This window comes from Macaca nemestrina, chromosome 15 (assembly GCF_043159975.1).
Source record: "Macaca nemestrina isolate mMacNem1 chromosome 15, mMacNem.hap1, whole genome shotgun sequence".
NCBI classification, from domain to species: Eukaryota; Metazoa; Chordata; class Mammalia; order Primates; family Cercopithecidae; genus Macaca; species Macaca nemestrina.
The window spans coordinates 110,945,147-110,962,654 of record NC_092139.1 but is presented as its reverse complement, the minus strand read 5'-3'; the positions used below and the strand labels follow the sequence as shown (position 1 = coordinate 110,962,654).

Here is a 17,508-nt window from a genome sequence, read left to right as displayed (position 1 = left end):
TGGCTAATTTTTGTATTTTTAGTAGAGACAGGGTTTCACCATGTTGGTCAGGCTAGTCTCAAACCCCTGACCTCAAATGATCTGCCTGCCTCGGCCTCCCAGAGTGCTAGGATTACAGGCGTGAGCCACCACACCTGGCCCATTTCTGTATATTGAATGCATATGTGATTTTATTGTAGCACCTGTGGTGGTAGGCTTCTTTAGTCCGAGGGCTATGATATGCTCTTGCAAGGAACCAGCAGTCCTGGGAATCTACAGTATTTCAAAGCACTTTCCCTTCCTTGCTCTCCTCTCTCTTCTGCTCTACGCTCTTTCCTAAAACACAGTCATGGCTTGGTGATGGGGAGGAGGTAGGAAGATCCGTTTCCTCCTCCAAAGAAGATCTCTGGTGGGTGGCCCCTGGGCTTGTGCTTGACGCCACCATCCATGTGTTCGCCTGTTTTAGGCCTTGCAGGGAGAGAAATGGGGCAGGAGAGGGTCCCCCACGCCAGGAGAGCTGTCAGGGCACAGGGACTCCGACCAAGCCCCACCCCCAGCCCCAGATGGATTTTTCCGTGGCAGCCCCTGTCCCCCACCACCTCCTTGCCTGCAGGAGAGGCCACCATCTGGGGGAATTTTGGCTTTCCCCAGATGCCCCTGCCACCCCCATCAAACAGAAGGCCCGCTTCAAGATCCGAGATGCCAAGTGCCATCTCCGGCCCCACAGCCAGGCGCGAGCAAAGGAGACCGCCAGGCAGCCGCTGCTGGGTGAGTGGGCCGCCCTGCTGCCAACCCACACCAAGGGGGCTGTGGGAGAGTCCTCATGCCTGGGAGCTAGGGCCCCGGGGTCCAGCGAGTCTGGTTTCCGAGGGTGGAGGCCTCTCCCACCTGGCAGCTGTTTATTGAATGAGAGTTTCCAAGGACCTTCCAGGCTGGGGGAACAGCAGAGGCAAACTTGGTACGAGGGGCCCCAGAGGAAGGCACCAGCTCTGTCCCCATGAAGATTCCTCCTCAAACCTAACAGAGCTTTCAGCACGCAGCAGGCTCTGCCCGGAACCCGGTCTGCACTGGCCAAACCCTCAGCAGGCCCAGAGCTGGGGTCACAGCCTCATTCATGAATATGTAGGAGGTGCCTCCGCCTGCAGCAGCGTGATGGACCGGGCGTGAGACCTGGCTCAGCCGCCAGCGCCTCCTGAGACCCCGAGCCAGCCCTGGCCTTCTCTAGCCTGAGTTTTTCCATCTGCACCACGGACTGCTAGGCACAGGGGTCCTCGCTGATGGTACTCTGTGTGCAGGGCTTGGTAGGACCTTGCTCCCTGCCCCATGCCGCCTTTGCCACAGTGGTCCTTTCCTTGTCCAGACCACTGCCATGTGACTTTCGTGACCCTCAAGTGTGACTCCTCCAAGAAGAGGCGCCGTGGCCGCAAGTCCCCATCCAAGGAGGTGTCGCACATCACAGCGGAGTTTGAGATCGAGACAAAGATGGAAGAGGCCTCAGGTAGGTGAGGGGTTCTCTTGGGGGCTTCTGCAGGCCTGAAGGAGGACAACAGGCTGGGGGCGCTGCCAGGGGCCTGCCAGGCATGAAGCTGGGCTCCCACCAGAGCACAGCTGTGGCTGGAGACAGAGGCAGGCCCACAAGCAAAGGGAGGTGGCAGGGGCCAACGCCTGCAGCCAGGATAGAAGAGGCAGCCCACAATGAGACAAGGTGACCGCAAAAGTCACATGACCCTTATCTGCCCGTCCACACTCCTGCTGGGGCCTGGGAGGACAAATAGGTATAGCCCCCCCTAGAATGGTTGAGCCAAGGACTGTCTTTCCTGGTTCCGGAAGGGGGTTCTAATGCTGGCTCGGGTGTCACAGCAGCACTTTGCTCTTGGCTATACGTGAGTGTCAACTTGTGAGTCACTGATGTTGAAGAGATGGGATCTGTCAGCAGATAAGTGCGGTGTGGGCCTGGCTGTGGGCTTGGGCACTGTGAAAAGTCTCCACCCAGGTAACACTCTCAGCCAGAGAGGCAGACGCACGTGTCAACCACCCATTGCCAGGTGAGACTGGGGGGGGACGGGGCGGGCACAAGAACAAACACTGCATACAGCTGAGGTCTCCCCCCACGGGAGGGCTTAGGAAATGTCTTAGTCTGGCTGGGCGCGGTGGTTCACACCTGTAATCCCAGCACTCTGGGAGGCCAAAGTGGGTGGATCACTTGAGGTCAGGAGTTCAAGACCAGCCTGGCCAACATGGTGAAACCTCGTCTCTACTAAAAATACAAAAATCAGCCAGGTGTGGTGGTGGGCACCTGTAATCTCAGTTACTCAGGAGGCTGAGGCAGGAGAATCGCTTGAACCCGGGAGGCAGAGGTTGCAGTGAGCTGAGACCGAACCACTTCACTCCAGCCTGGGTAACAGAGTGAGACTCCATCTCAAAATAAAGGAAATGTCTTAGTGTATTCGCGTTGCTAAAAGGAACACCTGAGGCTGGATAATTTATCAGGAAAAGAGTTTATTGGCTCTGGGCTCTGCAGGCTGTCTGAGAACACAGCAGCAGTGTCTGCCTGGTGAGGCCTTAGGCTGCGTCTGATCAAGGAGGAAGGTGAAGAGCAGCCGGCATCCCATGGCAAGAGGAAAGGAGCAAGAGAGAGGGGAGGGGGTGCCTACGTCTTTTCAACAATCACATCTCATGGGGACTAGTAGAGCCAGCAAGAACTCACTACCACGAGGACAGCACCAGGCCATTCATGAGGGACCTATCCATGACCCTGACACCGCCCACCAGGCCCCACCCCCAGCATTAGGGATCAGATTTCAACATGAGATTTGGAAGAGACAGATATCCAAACATATCAGGAAGCCTTCCCAGAAGAGGCACCATTTGAATGAGAGCTTGGAATCAAGCTCACTGGGTGGAAGAGGTGGCGAGGAATGGCATTCAGGCAGAGGGAACAGAATGAGACCACCTGCACACGGGAAGGGGAACATCACACACCGGGGCCTATTGTGGGGAGGGGGACGTGGGGAGGGATGGCATTGGGAGTTATACCTGATGTAAATGATGAGTTGATGGGTGCTGACAAGTTGATGGGTGCAGCACACCAACATGGCACGTGTATACATATGTAGCAAACCTGCACGTTGTGCACATGTGCCCTAGAACTTAAAGTATTAAAAAAGAACAGGCAAAGACACAGAGGTCAGAGAGAGAAGGAGGTGTCCAGGAAGCAGTGAGTAGGGCCAGGTGGTTATACTTTGGAATCCACAGGGAGTGTCAGAGTGGAGGGGATGAGGCTGGCAAGGCCAGACGGGGCTGGACCTTAAATGGCCTTGGATTCAAGGCCAGAGAGCTGGACACTCTCCTGGGGACAGTGGCAGTCCTCGAGGTCTTTGAGTGACAGAAAGGAGTTCTTGCCCCATGAGTCACACCCTGAGGGGTGATGTGTTGCGGTGGCAGCTGCCTGGATTGCACTCAGATCTGCCGCGTGGCCTTGGGCAGGCCCTGCCTCCCAGCTCCGCAGCCTCCTCATCTGTCAGATGGGCACGACAGTGGCCCCTTGCCCCCGGACTGTTGTGAGAATGCACTGAGGTGGTCCGAGCCTAGTGCAGGGCCTGGCGCGGGGAAACCCTCAGCTAAAAAGGCAGCGGCTAGCAGGGTTGCCAGCGATTCACGTTCTGTCTCCCTGCCCCCGCAGACACTTGCGAAGCGGACTGCTTGCGGAAGCGAGCGGAGCAGAGCCTGCAGGCTGCCATCAAGACCCTGCGGAAGTCCATTGGCCGGCAGCAGTTCTATGTCCAGGTCTCAGGCACTGAGTACGAGGTAGCCCAGAGGCCAGCCAAGGCCCTGGAGGGGCAGGGGGCATGTGGCGCCGGCCAGGTGCTACAGGACGGCAAATGCGGTGAGTCCTTGCCCATGGCCACTCAAATGCTCACTCTGTCCTTCCTTGCACATGAGCCGGGGTAAACAGTGATGGGCATGCAGGGGAGACAGACACCTGGGGAGGGGACAGAGAGATGCAGAGGCCTGCTGAGGAGAAGCACTGCAGCCCTCATGGTCATCGCTGTCGTTTGAAGAGCACTCCTCTGTGCTGGGCCTCGGGCATATGATCACAGTCCTGGGGAGGGACAAGGAGTGAACAGGACAGCAAGGCCACGGTCGAGGGGCGCGAGGGGGCACAGGAACCAGAACAGGCCCTCTCCAGTCTGGGATGTGGTTTGAGGAAGCTTCCTGGAGGAGGAGAAGTCACGTGAGCTGAGACCTCAGGGCTCCGGGAGTCGGGGAGGCTGAGTCAGGGTTGGGGGACAGAACAGCGATGTCATGAGGCCTAGGGCCACCCAGGAGGGCAGCGTCGTGCTGCAGGGAAGCAGGTGAGGCCGGTCCCCAGCGGGCTGGTGTGGGCTGGAGGGGAGAGCCTGGAGGCAGAACAGGCAAAACCAGCACACCAGACGGTCCTAGTTTTAGTGGAGCTCGCATGCCCATGGGGAAGATAGACGGTGAGCCAGTGAACATGCCCACAGGTGCAGTGAGGCCAGAGGTGATGGAGCCTGGCAGGCCACAGACACCACTCTGAGTTCGACGGGGAGCCATAGGAATGCTTAGAGCAAGGACGCAGGCTCGTGCGCACTGTCATGGGAAGGCTGAGTAGAGGGGGCGGAGCAAGGACGGGGAGGTGCATGAGATGGAGGGGGCTCCTAGGGAGAGACAGACTTCAAGGACGACTCCAAGGGTTTGGCCAATTGGGCAGAGGTGGTATCGCTCCCTGATCCAGGCCAAATCCCCAAGGACTTGAGGAAGAGTGGGCTGCGGGCAGGGAAATTGAGGAAGAGTGGCCTGGGGGGAGGGAAATTGAGGAAGAATGGGCTGAGGGGAGGGAAATTGAGAAAGAGTGGGCTGGGGGGAGGGAAATTGAGGAAGAGTGGGCTGGGGGGAAGGGGCGCACAGGCTGGACGTGTTCAGTTTGAAATGCTCACATGTCATCCACATGGAGATGCTGGATGGGCAGTTGAAGCCACAAGTCCGAAGCCTCAAACAATAGGGTTGGCCAGGGGTGTAAACTGGGAAGCTGGTGGAGAAGAGGTGACACCTGGTGGGGGAGGGGGTGAAGCTGTTGGAGAAGAGGTGACTCCTGATGGGGGGGGGGACCAGGGAGAAGCTGTTGGTAAAGAGGTGACACCTAGCAAGGGGGACGCTGTTAGAGAAGAGGTGACACCTGGTTGGGGGGAAGCTGTTGGAGAAGAGGTGACTCCTGGCAGGGGGAGGGGAGCCGGGGGGAAGCTGTTGGTAAAGAGGTGACACCTGGTGGTGGGGGAAGTTGTTGGTAAAGAGGTGACACCTGGCGGGGGCGGGGGAAGCTGTTGGAAAGGAGGTGACACCTGGCGGTGGCGGGGAAGCTGCTGGAGAAGTGGGGAAGCTTTTGGAGAAGAGGTGACACCTGACGGGAGAAGGGCCAGATTGGGGAAGCTGGGACTCTGGCTCAGACAGTGGAGGGAAACAGCCGTACTGACAAGGGGGGACAAAGAGGACTTGGTGATGTCATTCTTCTCTTTCTTTTTTTGTTTGTTTTTGTTTTTGAGACGGAGTCTCACTCTGTAGCCAGGCTGGAGTGCAATAGTGTAATCTCAGCTCATTGCAACCTCTGCCTCCCAGGTTCAAGCTATTCTGCTGCCTCAGCCTCCCAAGTAGCTGGGACTACAGGCACATGCCACCATGTCTGGCTAATTTTTGTATTTTTAGTAGATATGGGGTTTCACTATGTTAGCCAGGCTGATCTCAAACTCCTGACCTCATGATCTGCCCACCTCGGTCTCCCAAAGTGCTGGGATTATGGGCGTGAGCCACCGTGCCCAGCCTCTTCTACTTTCAATAACTTATTTTGGGCCGGGCGTGGTGGCTCATGCCTGTAATTCCAGCACTTTGGGAGACCAAGACAGGTGGATCACCTGAGGTCAGGAGTTTGAGGCCAGCATGCCCAACATGGTGAAACCCCATCTCTACTAAAGATATAAAAATTAGCTGGGCATGGTGGCGGGCACCTGCAGTCCCAGCTACCAGGGAGGCAGACACAGCAGAATCACTTGAACCCAGGAGGCGGAGGTTGCAGTGAGCTGAGATCATGCCACTGCACTCCAGTCTGGGTGACAGAGCGAGACTCCATCTCAAAATAAAAATAAATAATTTCAAAATGTTATTTATTTATTTATTTCAAACTTTCAGAAACATTGTCAAACAGATAAAAAAACTTCCATTCATCCAAATTCCCCAACTGTGCACATTTGACTGCATCCGCCCCCTCTGTCTCCCACACATGTATGCATGTGTGTAAGTGTGCATGCGTGTGTGAGTGTGTAGTCTTTACCATCCAACCCACATGCCCACTCCATTCAGCTTCAGCAATCCTTCCAACAATGTCCCTTTTGTCTTTCTGGTCCCAGTTCCCATCCAGAAAGACATGTCACCCTGCACTGTGTCTTCAGGCTCCTTCCGTCTGGAGCCGCTTCTCTCCTTTCCCTGCCTCTCCTGTCCTTGTTCCAACCTCATCTCCTCTGGGCTGGCACTCAGAGCTCCCTCTGGTTTTTCCGGGGGACCTGACTCAGGGCCCAGGGTTCGGCAGGAACCTCAGCTTCGAGGCCTAATCCTGGGTGCCCCATCAGCAGGCACAGGATACCCGCAGCCCACCACAGGATACCCCCAGCCCACCACACGGGATACCCCCAGCCCACCACTGGCTTCACTTTCACTCGCCATTTTCCCTCTGTGATTGATGAGTGTTTTCTGGGGACATTCTGAGTTTGGACCAATATTCTCCTCCTCATCAAACTTCTGCACAGCTCCCACCATGTCAGCCACCTCTACCATTCGTTCCACATGCACTAGTCATGTTCTCCTGCAGGAAAGCGGGTGGCCGTGGCCATTTACCTCTGGGTCTGTATCCCTGTAGACTCAGATCCCCCTTACTCATTGCGTTGTGATCCATTCCTGATGTTACTCAGTTCGGCGCTCGCTCTGTCGCCAGGGTAGCCAGGGGTGCCTCACCAGGCTGGCTGTTGGGTCTTTCTGACCTGCCACACACATGCTGTGAGCCTCCCCTTAGTTCAGATCCAGTCGACACTCTCCATCCCCTGGCATCAGCCAAATCCCCAAGGACCCCTGGTTCCTTTGAGAGGAGGATGAGGCGTAGAAACCAAAATCTGGGATATTCATTGCTCCTGGAGTACCACTGCCTCTAGGCCCTCTCATTGGACAGAACTGGAAAGCATAGGTGTGTATACAGGTGCGCACATTAGACATGGGAATCTTTGGCTGGGGGGTTCTAAAACCGTGAGTTCATGCCCGTGCCTCCCGTTCCACACCTCAGGGTCCTTTCTAACCTCACTCCCGTTTCCGCATTTGTAAGCATCTTCTCCAGCGCTGAGAAACTCGGCTCCCTTTCTCCTTAATTTACTGATTTACTCAGTTTCCTTTCTTACTCATCAGTTAACATATTTGTTCAGTGTAGCCAACCATACTGCACCGTCTTCAGCCCATCATCTCCTCACTGCGCCCCTCCCACCTCCCCCGCCAGGCCCTTCTGCCCTTGCCTATTTCAGCCCCAGTCCCTCCGCACTGCCCCTAACTCCTCCACTCAGGAAGGACAGGGGAGCTTTGGGGTGAAAGGACTGTAGCATGTCCAAGTGGCGACATCCAGGAGGCAGTTTGCTAAAGCTGGAGGGCAGGGTGTGGAGCAGAGAGAGGACAGAGGTATGGGGGAAGTGGGGACCACAGGCTTTTATAAGCAGGTGGAGATGGAGGGGTCCACTGAGGACTCTGAGGTGCAGCAGCCAGAGGGTCCAGGCTTCATGGCCCTCACAGATGGCTGCCCCTTGGGTCCTGCCCCAGGCTCTTCTGGGATAGGTCTGGGGCCCCTCTGTGTCCTTGGGGCCCCAGGGAACAAGGACTGTGCCTATCAGGAGAGCCTGGGCTTGGGCACACGGGAGACACCCCCGGCCTCCCCACCTCTGCCTCCAGCAGCCTCTCCACTTTGCCTCTGCAGTTGCCTGTGGGCCTGGTACCCACTTCGGCGGTGAGCTCGGCCAGTGTGTGCCATGTATGCCAGGGACATACCAGGACACAGAAGGCCAGCTCAGTTGCACACCGTGCCCCAGCAGTGACGGGGTTGGTCTGGCCGGTGCCCGCAACGTGTCGGAATGTGGAGGCAAGTGTGGGCCTACCCTAGAAGGAGAGGTGGGGGTGGGGGGTGGGCAGAGGCTCCTCCTGTCTCTGATGAGGCTCCTCCTGTCGAAGGCCCAGGTGCCTGGTGTGGCCAGAGAGCGTGGTATTTTCTAAAGTTCTTTGTCCTTTCCAAAGCCCTTCACGATGTCTGTGCAGTCATCACTTACAAAGTGCATGGCAGATCCCAAAGCGTCAGCAGTCTTGGAGTGCACTACATACAGTACTGAGCACCGCTCTGCACTCAGTGTGTTTCAGAATTGTATCATGCACTTTGGAAAGGACTTCACGGTGTGCAAACACTTTAGCATCCACAGATCAACTTACGGTTCTAAGGGAGGTACATAAGTGCCTTAGGAGGGACCAGACAGCTTACATGTTACGGAACGTTCCATTGTGACTGGAACACTTTGCAGAGTGTGTCTTAGACTCGAGCAAGAACTTTGCTCTACACAAAGAACTTTGTGATGTGCCCACAGATGGTTTAGAAAGCCCTTGTTCAATTTCCCAAATACAATTCGGTTTGCAAAGAGCTTTTGCTTTTACCTCCCTCTCCCGACTTAATTCCATCTGTGAAGCCAGCTCAGGCTCCCCATGAGCCTTTCTTCCCAGACCACTGTGAGTTTCACCCAAGAGAATCCACAGGGAAGGTTCTCAGCACCCTGAGAAGCACGGTGCTTGTGAGGGTGGGGGAGTGGGGTCCCAGGATACCGGAGACCTCCAGCTTTCTCCAGGTCACAGAAGGGCTCAGTAGCCCAGCCCTGAGTCCGTGCAGGCTGCCGGCTGCTCTCTGGCCCACTGCCCGCTCCAGGAATATGGTCTTCACCCCTGGGGGAGTGGCCACTGGTAGGCGATTCCGTGTTTGGGTAGAAGCTGAGAATCCCAGGGTCTGGGCTGAGAGGACGCTAAACCTGCCCCTCACTCAGTGCCAGAATGCGCTCTGCATCCTGAGTCTGCTGGAATGCTAGAACATTCTTTATGTGGAGCTGAAATTGGCTTTCCTGTGGTTCCCTCCCTTTGTCCCGGGGTGCTCTTGAGTACCTCAGAAACCCTCCCCAGACCCGCCTCCCTCTGCTCTGGTCTGGCCCTGTTGGTAGACCAGGCAGCGTCACCCCGAAGCTGAGCAGGTGCCCCTTCTGTGAAGACCCCGGTGCAGCCTGCCCCCCAGGGAAAGCCCCTCTGAAACACATGACCTCCCGCTCCACCCGTGGGTCCCCTTCCCAGCTCAGCAGCAAGATCTTGCTCTTCAGCCCCCAGGCCTTCTTGCTGGTGGGAGAAGGAAAGCCAGCTTGACCAAGGCTGCACATGAACCGCTGGCAACATCCGGACCAGGGCCCAGCCTCCTGCATCCAGGCTGCTGCGTCCTCCCCACCCTGTCCCCACCCCAGGCCTCGGGTGCCTGGTACCTTTTCCAGGGCCAGGCAAGGGCCAAGAGCAGGGCCTGAGACCACCCACAGCCTCGGCCCTGCGGCGCCCTCCTGCCCACCTGAGCCATGACCTCTGACTTCCAGGCCAGTGTTCTCCAGGCTTCTTCTCGGCTGATGGCTTCAAGCCCTGCCAGGCCTGCCTCGTGGGCACGTACCAGCCTGAGCCCGGGCGCACCAGCTGCTTCCCCTGCGGAGGGGGTTTGCTCACCAAACACGAAGGCACCACCTCCTTCCAGGACTGCGAGGCTAAAGGTGAGCATGTGCACCTATAATCCCAGCTACTCAGGAGACTGGGAGGGGAGGATCGATGGAACCCGGGAGGCGGAGCTTGCAGTGAGCCAAGATGGCGCTACTGCACTCCAGCTTGGGTGACAGAGCAAGGCTCCATCTCAAAAAAAAAAAAAAAAAGAATTGCCCACCTCTAGCCCCCCACCCCGCCACCCTCAGACTCTGGCCGCCTGTCTCTCCTGCCCCCACCACGCCCGCCCACCCCAGGAGGCAGGGCTGCGCTGCTCAGGGAGGCTTCCCCGAACCCCTCTCATCTCCACGTGGCAAACCTCCCAGCTCAGAAGAGCAGCCTGGAGCTGTCAGGCGTGGGCGTGGGTGATCCACGGTGCCCTGCATTAGGACAGGGACGTCTTACAGCTGAGAGCTTTCTGAGCTCCAGGGGGAGCAGCAGCTCCTCAGAGCACTGGGGAGCGCTCTGGGGACAGGAGGGCTTGAGCAGCATCTAGAAGGGAGGTTGGGAGGGTCAGGAGGGGGCAGGAGTGTGGGGGCAGGAGTGTGGGGGCAGGAGCGGGATCAGGGTATCACCTCAACTGCTGTCTGTTCAGGGCACCTGGTCCCACCCAGGTCTGCATCCCGTCTTCCCTCACTCACCAACTCCCCCAAGTCCTCCCCATTCTCAGCTGCTGACCCTGCTTCCCCACCGTGTTCCCTCTCAGTGTCTGTCTGTCTGTCTAGGCAGCCTGGCCCTCAGCTCCCTGGAGCCAGCCACATCACCAGATACTCCCCTGCACATACAAACTGCTCTGAATTTGCCCATTTAAAAAAAGAATTGAAGCCAGGTGCGGTGGCTCACGCCTATAATCCCAACACTTTGGGAGGCCAAAGCAGGTGGATCACCTGAGGTCAGAAGTTTGAGGCCAGCCTGGCCAACATGGCGAAACCCCATCTCTACTAAAAAAAAAAAAAAAAAAATACAAAAAAATGAGCCGAGCGTGGTGATGTGCACCTATAATCCCAGCTACTCGGGAGACAGGGAGGGGAGGATCGATGGAACCCGGGAGGCGGAGCTTGCAGTGAGCCAAGATGGCGCTACTGCACTCCAGCTTGGGTGACAGAGCAAGGCTCCATCTCAAAAAAAAAAAAAAAAAAGAATTGCCCACCTCTAGCCCCCCACCCCGCCACCCTCAGACTCTGGCCGCCTGTCTCTCCTGCCCCAGCAACCTTGCAGAAAGAGGGTTTGGCCTCGCTGGCTCCACTTCCCCTCCTTTGTCTCCCCTGAATGCCTCTGGTCACATCCTCACCCCCACTCTCCCTGAAAATTGCTCCCATCAAGGTGGCCTGTGTGGTCCCTGTTTTGCTGGAGCGAACATCACATCAACCTGCCATGTGACCCCCACGCCAAGGGCTCTTCCCGGACGTGGCGGAGTGAGGGTGGTGGGAGGTCATGGCGCGGTGGGGAAGAGCCTTGAACTCTGTGCCAAGACAGACCTCGAGGGCATGGGAGGTCCTGCACCCCTCCACACCCACCACACTGCCTTGTGTCCCCCGGCAGTGCACTGCTCCCCCGGCCACCACTACAACACCACCACCCACCGCTGCATCCGCTGCCCCGTCGGCACCTACCAGCCTGAGTTTGGCCAGAACCACTGCATCACCTGTCCGGGCAACACCAGCACAGACTTCGATGGCTCTACCAACGTCACACACTGCAAAAGTGGGTGCTGCTGCTCCGTGGCAGGAAGCTGGGAACGCAGGAGGGGCTGGGCAGGTTGTGGGGGTGGGAGGAGACCTGATCTCACACGAGGACACTGGACTTCTCCCGTTCCGTCACATCTGCTCTTGGGTGCCCTGCAGCCGTCTGGAGGCCTATGGCACCAAAGGGGCAGCCCTGGCTTGGCCCACTCTACAGAGCCCACAATGGTGCCCATCGTTCATCAGTTCCCACTGCTCACCCGACACAGCCTCAGCCTCTGCCCCGGGCCAGGTCCTGCTCTAGTTTCTGGGTCTGCTGGGGGAGCTGACAGACTACAGGGGCACTGACGGGGCTGCTAGAGAGCACAGGGCTCCAGGCCCTCTCAGTGCCCCTGACAAGGCCCAGCCACAGAGAAATAGGGTGGGCCTGCAGGCATGGCAGCCCAGTAAGAAGAAGCCCCCAGGTTGGGCCCCGGGTAACCACAGGTGTGAACAGGGGACCTGCCCTCCTGCTCTGGGGGTAGCCCAGGCAGGGTCCCCAAGGAAGATGGGCTCAGGGTCCGAGGGCTGGTGTGGGAGGGGACAAGAGCACCTTCCAGCCCTGCGCTAGGCCTCCCGGGTGGTTAGAGGCCTGGCCGGCCAGGGCCCCGCCGAGCAGAGCCTGATGAGGCCCTTGGGCCACTGTGCCCACAGACCAGCACTGCGGCGGCGAGCTTGGTGACTACACCGGGTACATCGAGTCCCCCAACTACCCTGGTGACTACCCAGCCAACGCCGAATGCGTTTGGCACATCGCGCCTCCGCCAAAGCGCAGGATCCTCATCGTGGTCCCGGAGATCTTCCTGCCCATCGAGGATGAGTGCGGCGACGTTCTGGTCATGAGGAAGAGCGGTACGTGGCGGGTGGAGGGGACCAGAGGCAGCCGCAGCCCCATTAGCACTCCCGTCTCGCTGCGGTTCCACCAGGCGGGATCGCTGCCTTCACAGGGCAGAGAGCAGGGCCCTGGGGCTCAGGGCTCAGGGGACCAGCCAGCCCCTCAGAGTCCACCTGGGAGGCAGGGTTGAAACCCACTTGGGTCTAAGAGCTGGCTTTACAGAGTTCTATGGAAAGATCCGGAGAGCTTAGGGTATCCTGAGAGTGGATGCTGGGACATGGTCAGGCCTGGTCTCAACTCCGGCCACAAGCCCGGCCCTCATCCCAGTGGCAGGACCAGCCGCAGGGCCCCTTCCTACCGCTGTCTGCCACACAGCTCAGGGCGAGACCTCAGACTCCAGCTCCACAGGTCTCCTCCTGCCTGCTGAGGTTTGGGGGACCACACGGCGGTCCCATGCACCACACAAGATACCAGCTCAGACAGCCCTCCCCGACCCTCTGGGAGCCCTGGACTCCTGGCTCATCCTCCCCTGTCAGGGCTCCTCCTGAGACTTCAGGGAGTGAAGGATGGAATGGCATGAGGACTGGTTAGTCCTCAGCAGTGGGTGTGACCGTGTGTGTGCCCAGCTGGCCACAGCAGCAGGAATGCCTGGGAGGCCCCTGAGCGCCCCCCAGCGCCAGCCAAATCCCTGCAGCGTCCCTGGCCAGGGGACCTCGCTGCTGTCGGGCTTTGGGTGCCCACGGGAGCGAGCTCCAAGTCTGAGTGTTAGGGAAGGAAGACAGGAACCCAGACACCCACCAACACTGGCCAGAGAAGATCTCTGGGTACACAGCGACCACAGAGACCGGCCAGAGGAGGGGGTGGGGAGGGGCCTGAGGGCTGAGCTGCATTATCCTGGGCAGGAGTTACTCAGCACAGCTAATGAGTAGACAAATGTCAGCAAGGCTGACACAGCTGACCAGCCAAAAGCCGCAGTGTGCAGATGGGCAAGGGACCGGCCCGGGACCACCTTCCCCGCCCATTCCCCTCACCCGCTCCCCTGCCCCCAGCACCAATCCTTCTGCCTCCCACCACAAGGCTGAGCTCAAGTGAAGCCCAGCCTCTCCCCGATGAGGGGCTCTTTGGGAAGGCTCCCAGGGAGCCGGGAGGCCTTGCCGAGCAGCCGTTAAGTGAGGAGAGGCTGGGCAGGGCTGGGGTGCTCCCCTTGTCACCGCGTCTGAGAAAAGGATGGTTTGCAGAGTTTGGGAAGATTCACCTGCCAGTCACATGCTGTGCCCACGCTGCCGCACTCGGCTCCTGATTTCCTCCTTGGGAGATCAGCGCTCAGTGGGCCTTGCTGGTGCATTTGTTCTTGGGGAGAAGGGACTTCCCAAGTCTGTGCCTCTGGTTCCAGCAGTCAGTGCCGGTTCATCTCCCATGCCCTCCCCCAGCTTCCACTCCCGCCCTGGCCTTGCGCCAAGTGCAGGCCTGAGCCCTGTCATGGGGGAGCAGTTAGCTGGAGGGAGACAGAGACCCACCAATGGAGGGGCTGTGATAAGGGGTTCACCAGAGCAGAGCAGGATCTTGGGAGGGGAGGGAGGGCGCAGTCAGGGAGGCTTCCTGGAAGAGGGGACACAGAGATGGGTCTCAGAAAGACACGTAGGAACCAGGGTTGAGGGGTAGGGAAGGGCCTCGGAGGCAGAGGGAACAAGCACCAAGATGAAGCTGTTGTGTTTGGGGTACCAGGCGTTCGGTGCAGGTGCTGGGTGGAGGACTGGATGGGAGGCAAGTGGCCTAGGGCAGGAGGAGCTGCCTACCTGGGGCAGCTCAGCAATGGTGCTTCACCTGCAGCCTCGCCCACGTCCATCACCACCTACGAGACCTGCCAGACCTACGAGAGGCCCATTGCCTTCACCTCCCGCTCCCGGAAGCTCTGGATCCAGTTCAAATCCAATGAAGGCAACAGCGGCAAAGGCTTCCAAGTGCCCTATGTCACCTATGATGGTAAGACCCAACTGTCTTCATGGCCCACTGTGCACGGCTCAGGCAGGGCCCTGGAGACAGAGATGAGTCGCACGTCCCCACCCTCAGGGAGCTGCAACCTGGCAGGTACAGACCCGGAAGCAGAACGAACCCTGTCAGGGGCCAGAGTCAGACAGGCCGAGGGTGGTACCGGGTGGTACAGGCAAGGCAGCAGTGAGTGGCATCTGCAGGCTTCAGCCAAGATGCTGCCCAAGCAGGGTTTTGAGGGCTAAATAGGGGGTTCTTAGCGAAACCCTGAGGAGGACAATACAGGTGGAGGGAGCCCCAGGTTCAAAGCCAAAGGCAGAGCTGCGGCCAGCCATAGCCCGGAGCCCGTGGCTGGAGCAGGGGAGGGAGGGCAGAGGCTGGAGGTGAAGGGGGAGCATGTGGGTCTCAAGCCCCTCGCCTTCCTCTCCCCTTGCTGACCCACGGCCCAGAGGACTACCAGCAACTCATAGAGGACATCGTGCGCGATGGGCGCCTGTACGCCTCCGAGAACCACCAGGAAATTTTGAAAGTGAGTGAGTTTATTGGAAGGGAATCCACGTAACCCTGGGATGGGGCCTGTGATGAGCCAGGACCGCCCCTGCGTCAGCCCTGGCCCCTGGAGGAGCAAGGGAGGGTGGGTGGTGATGGGAGAGGAGCAGGAGGCGTGGGGGTCCCAGAGCCCTAATGGTGGGGACTGGGTCCTGCATGTCTATCCCTCCAGACCAGGAGGCCTGAGGAAAGCTGTTTGGTGGGGATGTGGGGACCAGGACCTGGTGATGTGGCCTCGGGCACGTTCCTCACCAGCTCTCAGCCTCACTCTCCTCATCTGTAGAATGAGGGCATTCTGGGGGGTGTCTCAGAATCAGTGGGATCTACCCAGTGCCCCTGTCACTTGGAGACCCCCTGCCACTGGGACTGGGTTCCCTCCTCTTCCTGCTTCCAGCCTGGAGAGGCAGGGCCACCTGGTGTGTCACATGGTGGGTACTGGCCGGAGGCCCAGGGACCCAGGACTCACCCCGCTCAGCCCTGAGCAGCAGCACCATCAGCCCAGGAGCCCAGGGGTGTGGAGGACGAGGGCAGAGCTGGAGCGCTCCCGCTGTTGCCTCCTCTGAGGAAAGGATGCTTTGCAGAGTTCGGGAAGATTCACTTGAGTCTCCCCATAGTCTGCCAGTCGCGTGCTGCCGCCCTCAGCTCCTGATTTCCTCCTCAAGCCGTTTGGGCAGAAACCAGGGACACGTCCTGGGTTCTCTCCCCGCATCCCTGTTCCCCCAGCTCTGCCCTGGGAGCATCGCTCCCAAACTGAAAGCGTCCTGATGCTGCTTTGGGGACATAAACCCCAGCCAGGGAGCCGCCCTCCTCCACAGCAGCTCCCAGCTCCTCACACTCACCAGGGCCCCTCGGCCCATCCTTCCTTCCCCAACCTCTTTCCCCAGCAAACGTCCCCCCAGCCTTCCGCCCTCAGCTGGGACATCCTGTTGTCCTCTGGGCAGCCTGCCCGGACCCCCTGACCTGGGTACACCCTCTGCAGCCCTTGGGCCCCACGCGCCCCTCCTTCCTGGCAGCCACCGGCACTCACTTTAGCTTTGTTCTGTGAATATTTAGTCCCCGCCCCCCTTGCGGGGGAGGAGCTGCCAGGGTTCATGGTCAACGCTGCCTCCAGCGCTGGCCCCGCCCCAGCACAGAGGAGGGCAGGAGTGTCTGTCTCCAGGGTGTGGCTTCAGGGCACGCGTGTGTGGGGTGTGTGGGGAGTGTGCTGTGTGGTGTGTTCATGGAGGCATGTGTGCTGAGTTTGGAGGTGTTCAGTGTGTGTGGTGACTGGTGTGTGTGTAGGGGTGTGTGGTGGGTTTGAGTGTGGGGTGTGAGTGGGTGTGTGTGTATGTAGGGGTGTGTGTTGAGTGGGTGTGTGGTGGGGAGGGTGTAGTGAGTGGAGGTGTGGTGGGCGTGTGGTGTGTATGGGGGTGTGTGTGGTGAATGGAGGTGGGGGTGTGTTTGGTGAGTGGGAGTGTGTGGTGAGTGGGGGGGGTGTGTGTGTGTGGTGAATAGAGGTGTGTGGGGGAGTGTGATGAGGGGGGTGTGGGGGGTGTGGTGTGTGTAGGGGTGTGTGGTGAGTGGGTGTATGGTGTGTATATAGGGGTGTATGTGGTGAGGGGGGTGGTGGGCGTGTGGTGTGTATGGGGGTGTGTGTGGTGAATGGAGATGGGGGTGTGTTTGGTGAGTGGGAGTGTGTGGGGGGTGTGTGTGGTGAATAGAGGTGTGGGGGGTGTGGTGTGTGTAGGGATGTGTGGTGAGTGGGTGTATGGTGTGTATATAGAGGTGTATGTGGTGAGGGCGGTGGTGGGTGTGTGGTGTGTGGGGGTGTGTGTGTGGTGAATAGAGGTGTGTGTGTGTGGTGAATAGAGGTGTGGTGGGTGTGGTGTGTGTAGGGGTGTGTGGTGAGTGGGTGTACGGTTTGTACATAGGGGTGTGTGTGGTGAGGGGGTGTGGTGGGTGTGTGGTCTGTGTAGGGGTGAGTGCATGGGGAGTGGGGGTGTGTGATGTGTGTAGGGGTGAGTGTGTAGTGAGTGGGTGTATGGTATGGGGTGTGGTGGATGTGTACGTAGAGATGAGTGTGTGCCAGGACAGGTCCACCCTAGATACAGCAGATGCAGCCAGAGTCAATAGGACGAGGAGCCCTCACGCCCCAACAGGTGGTGGTCACCATTTGCTGAGCACCTTCCCTGGGCCAGGCTCTGGGGACTCTGTCAGGAACCAGACCTACGCCAGGCCTCACCTCTGCTCCATAGTTTCTGCCCAGGGTGGCAGCCAGTGCCCCACTAGAGAGACGAGAGCCTGGGGCTCAAGAGAGGGCAGGGACTGCATGTGCCCTCCAGAGACTGCTCCGGAGGACAGCCCCCGTTTGCTGCCTAGATCCCCACAGCAAACCTGTACTGAGCACCGCTGAGGACAGGCTCTCTGCTCACGCCAGTGCAGACCGTTTTCCTCACAGCCCCAAGAAGCAGCATCTTCTGTGCAGGGAAGAATGAAATTCAGAGCAGCAAAGCCACGTCCCTGAGGCCCAGCGGGCCAGCTAGCAGGCCCGAAGTGATGATTTGGGATCTGCCGGCTGCAAAGCCTGTGCTCTTGGCT

General features: G+C 58.8%; 1 protein-coding gene across 5 annotated transcripts in view; it reads left to right on the top strand.

Moving 5' to 3' along the window:
• LOC105464322 (signal peptide, CUB domain and EGF like domain containing 1) overlaps window positions 1–17,508 on the top strand; it is a 148,291-nt gene that overhangs the window by 122,983 nt on the left and 7,800 nt on the right. For 4 of the 5 annotated variants that reach the window (XM_071080698.1, XM_011712110.2, XM_011712109.2 and 1 more), the window contains 9 exons: window positions 631–747; window positions 1,340–1,477; window positions 3,662–3,865; window positions 7,997–8,158; window positions 9,684–9,851; window positions 11,380–11,541; window positions 12,213–12,410; window positions 14,224–14,376; window positions 14,832–14,911. In XM_071080698.1, coding sequence (XP_070936799.1) covers window positions 631–747; window positions 1,340–1,477; window positions 3,662–3,865; window positions 7,997–8,158; window positions 9,684–9,851; window positions 11,380–11,541; window positions 12,213–12,410; window positions 14,224–14,376; window positions 14,832–14,911 — 1,382 coding nt within the window. Of the gene's footprint in view, window positions 1–630; window positions 748–1,339; window positions 1,478–3,661; window positions 3,866–7,996; window positions 8,159–9,683; window positions 9,852–11,379; window positions 11,542–12,212; window positions 12,411–14,223; window positions 14,377–14,831; window positions 14,912–15,325; window positions 16,386–17,508 lie in introns of those variants that run through there. The other variant, XM_071080697.1, reaches the window with a different exon arrangement.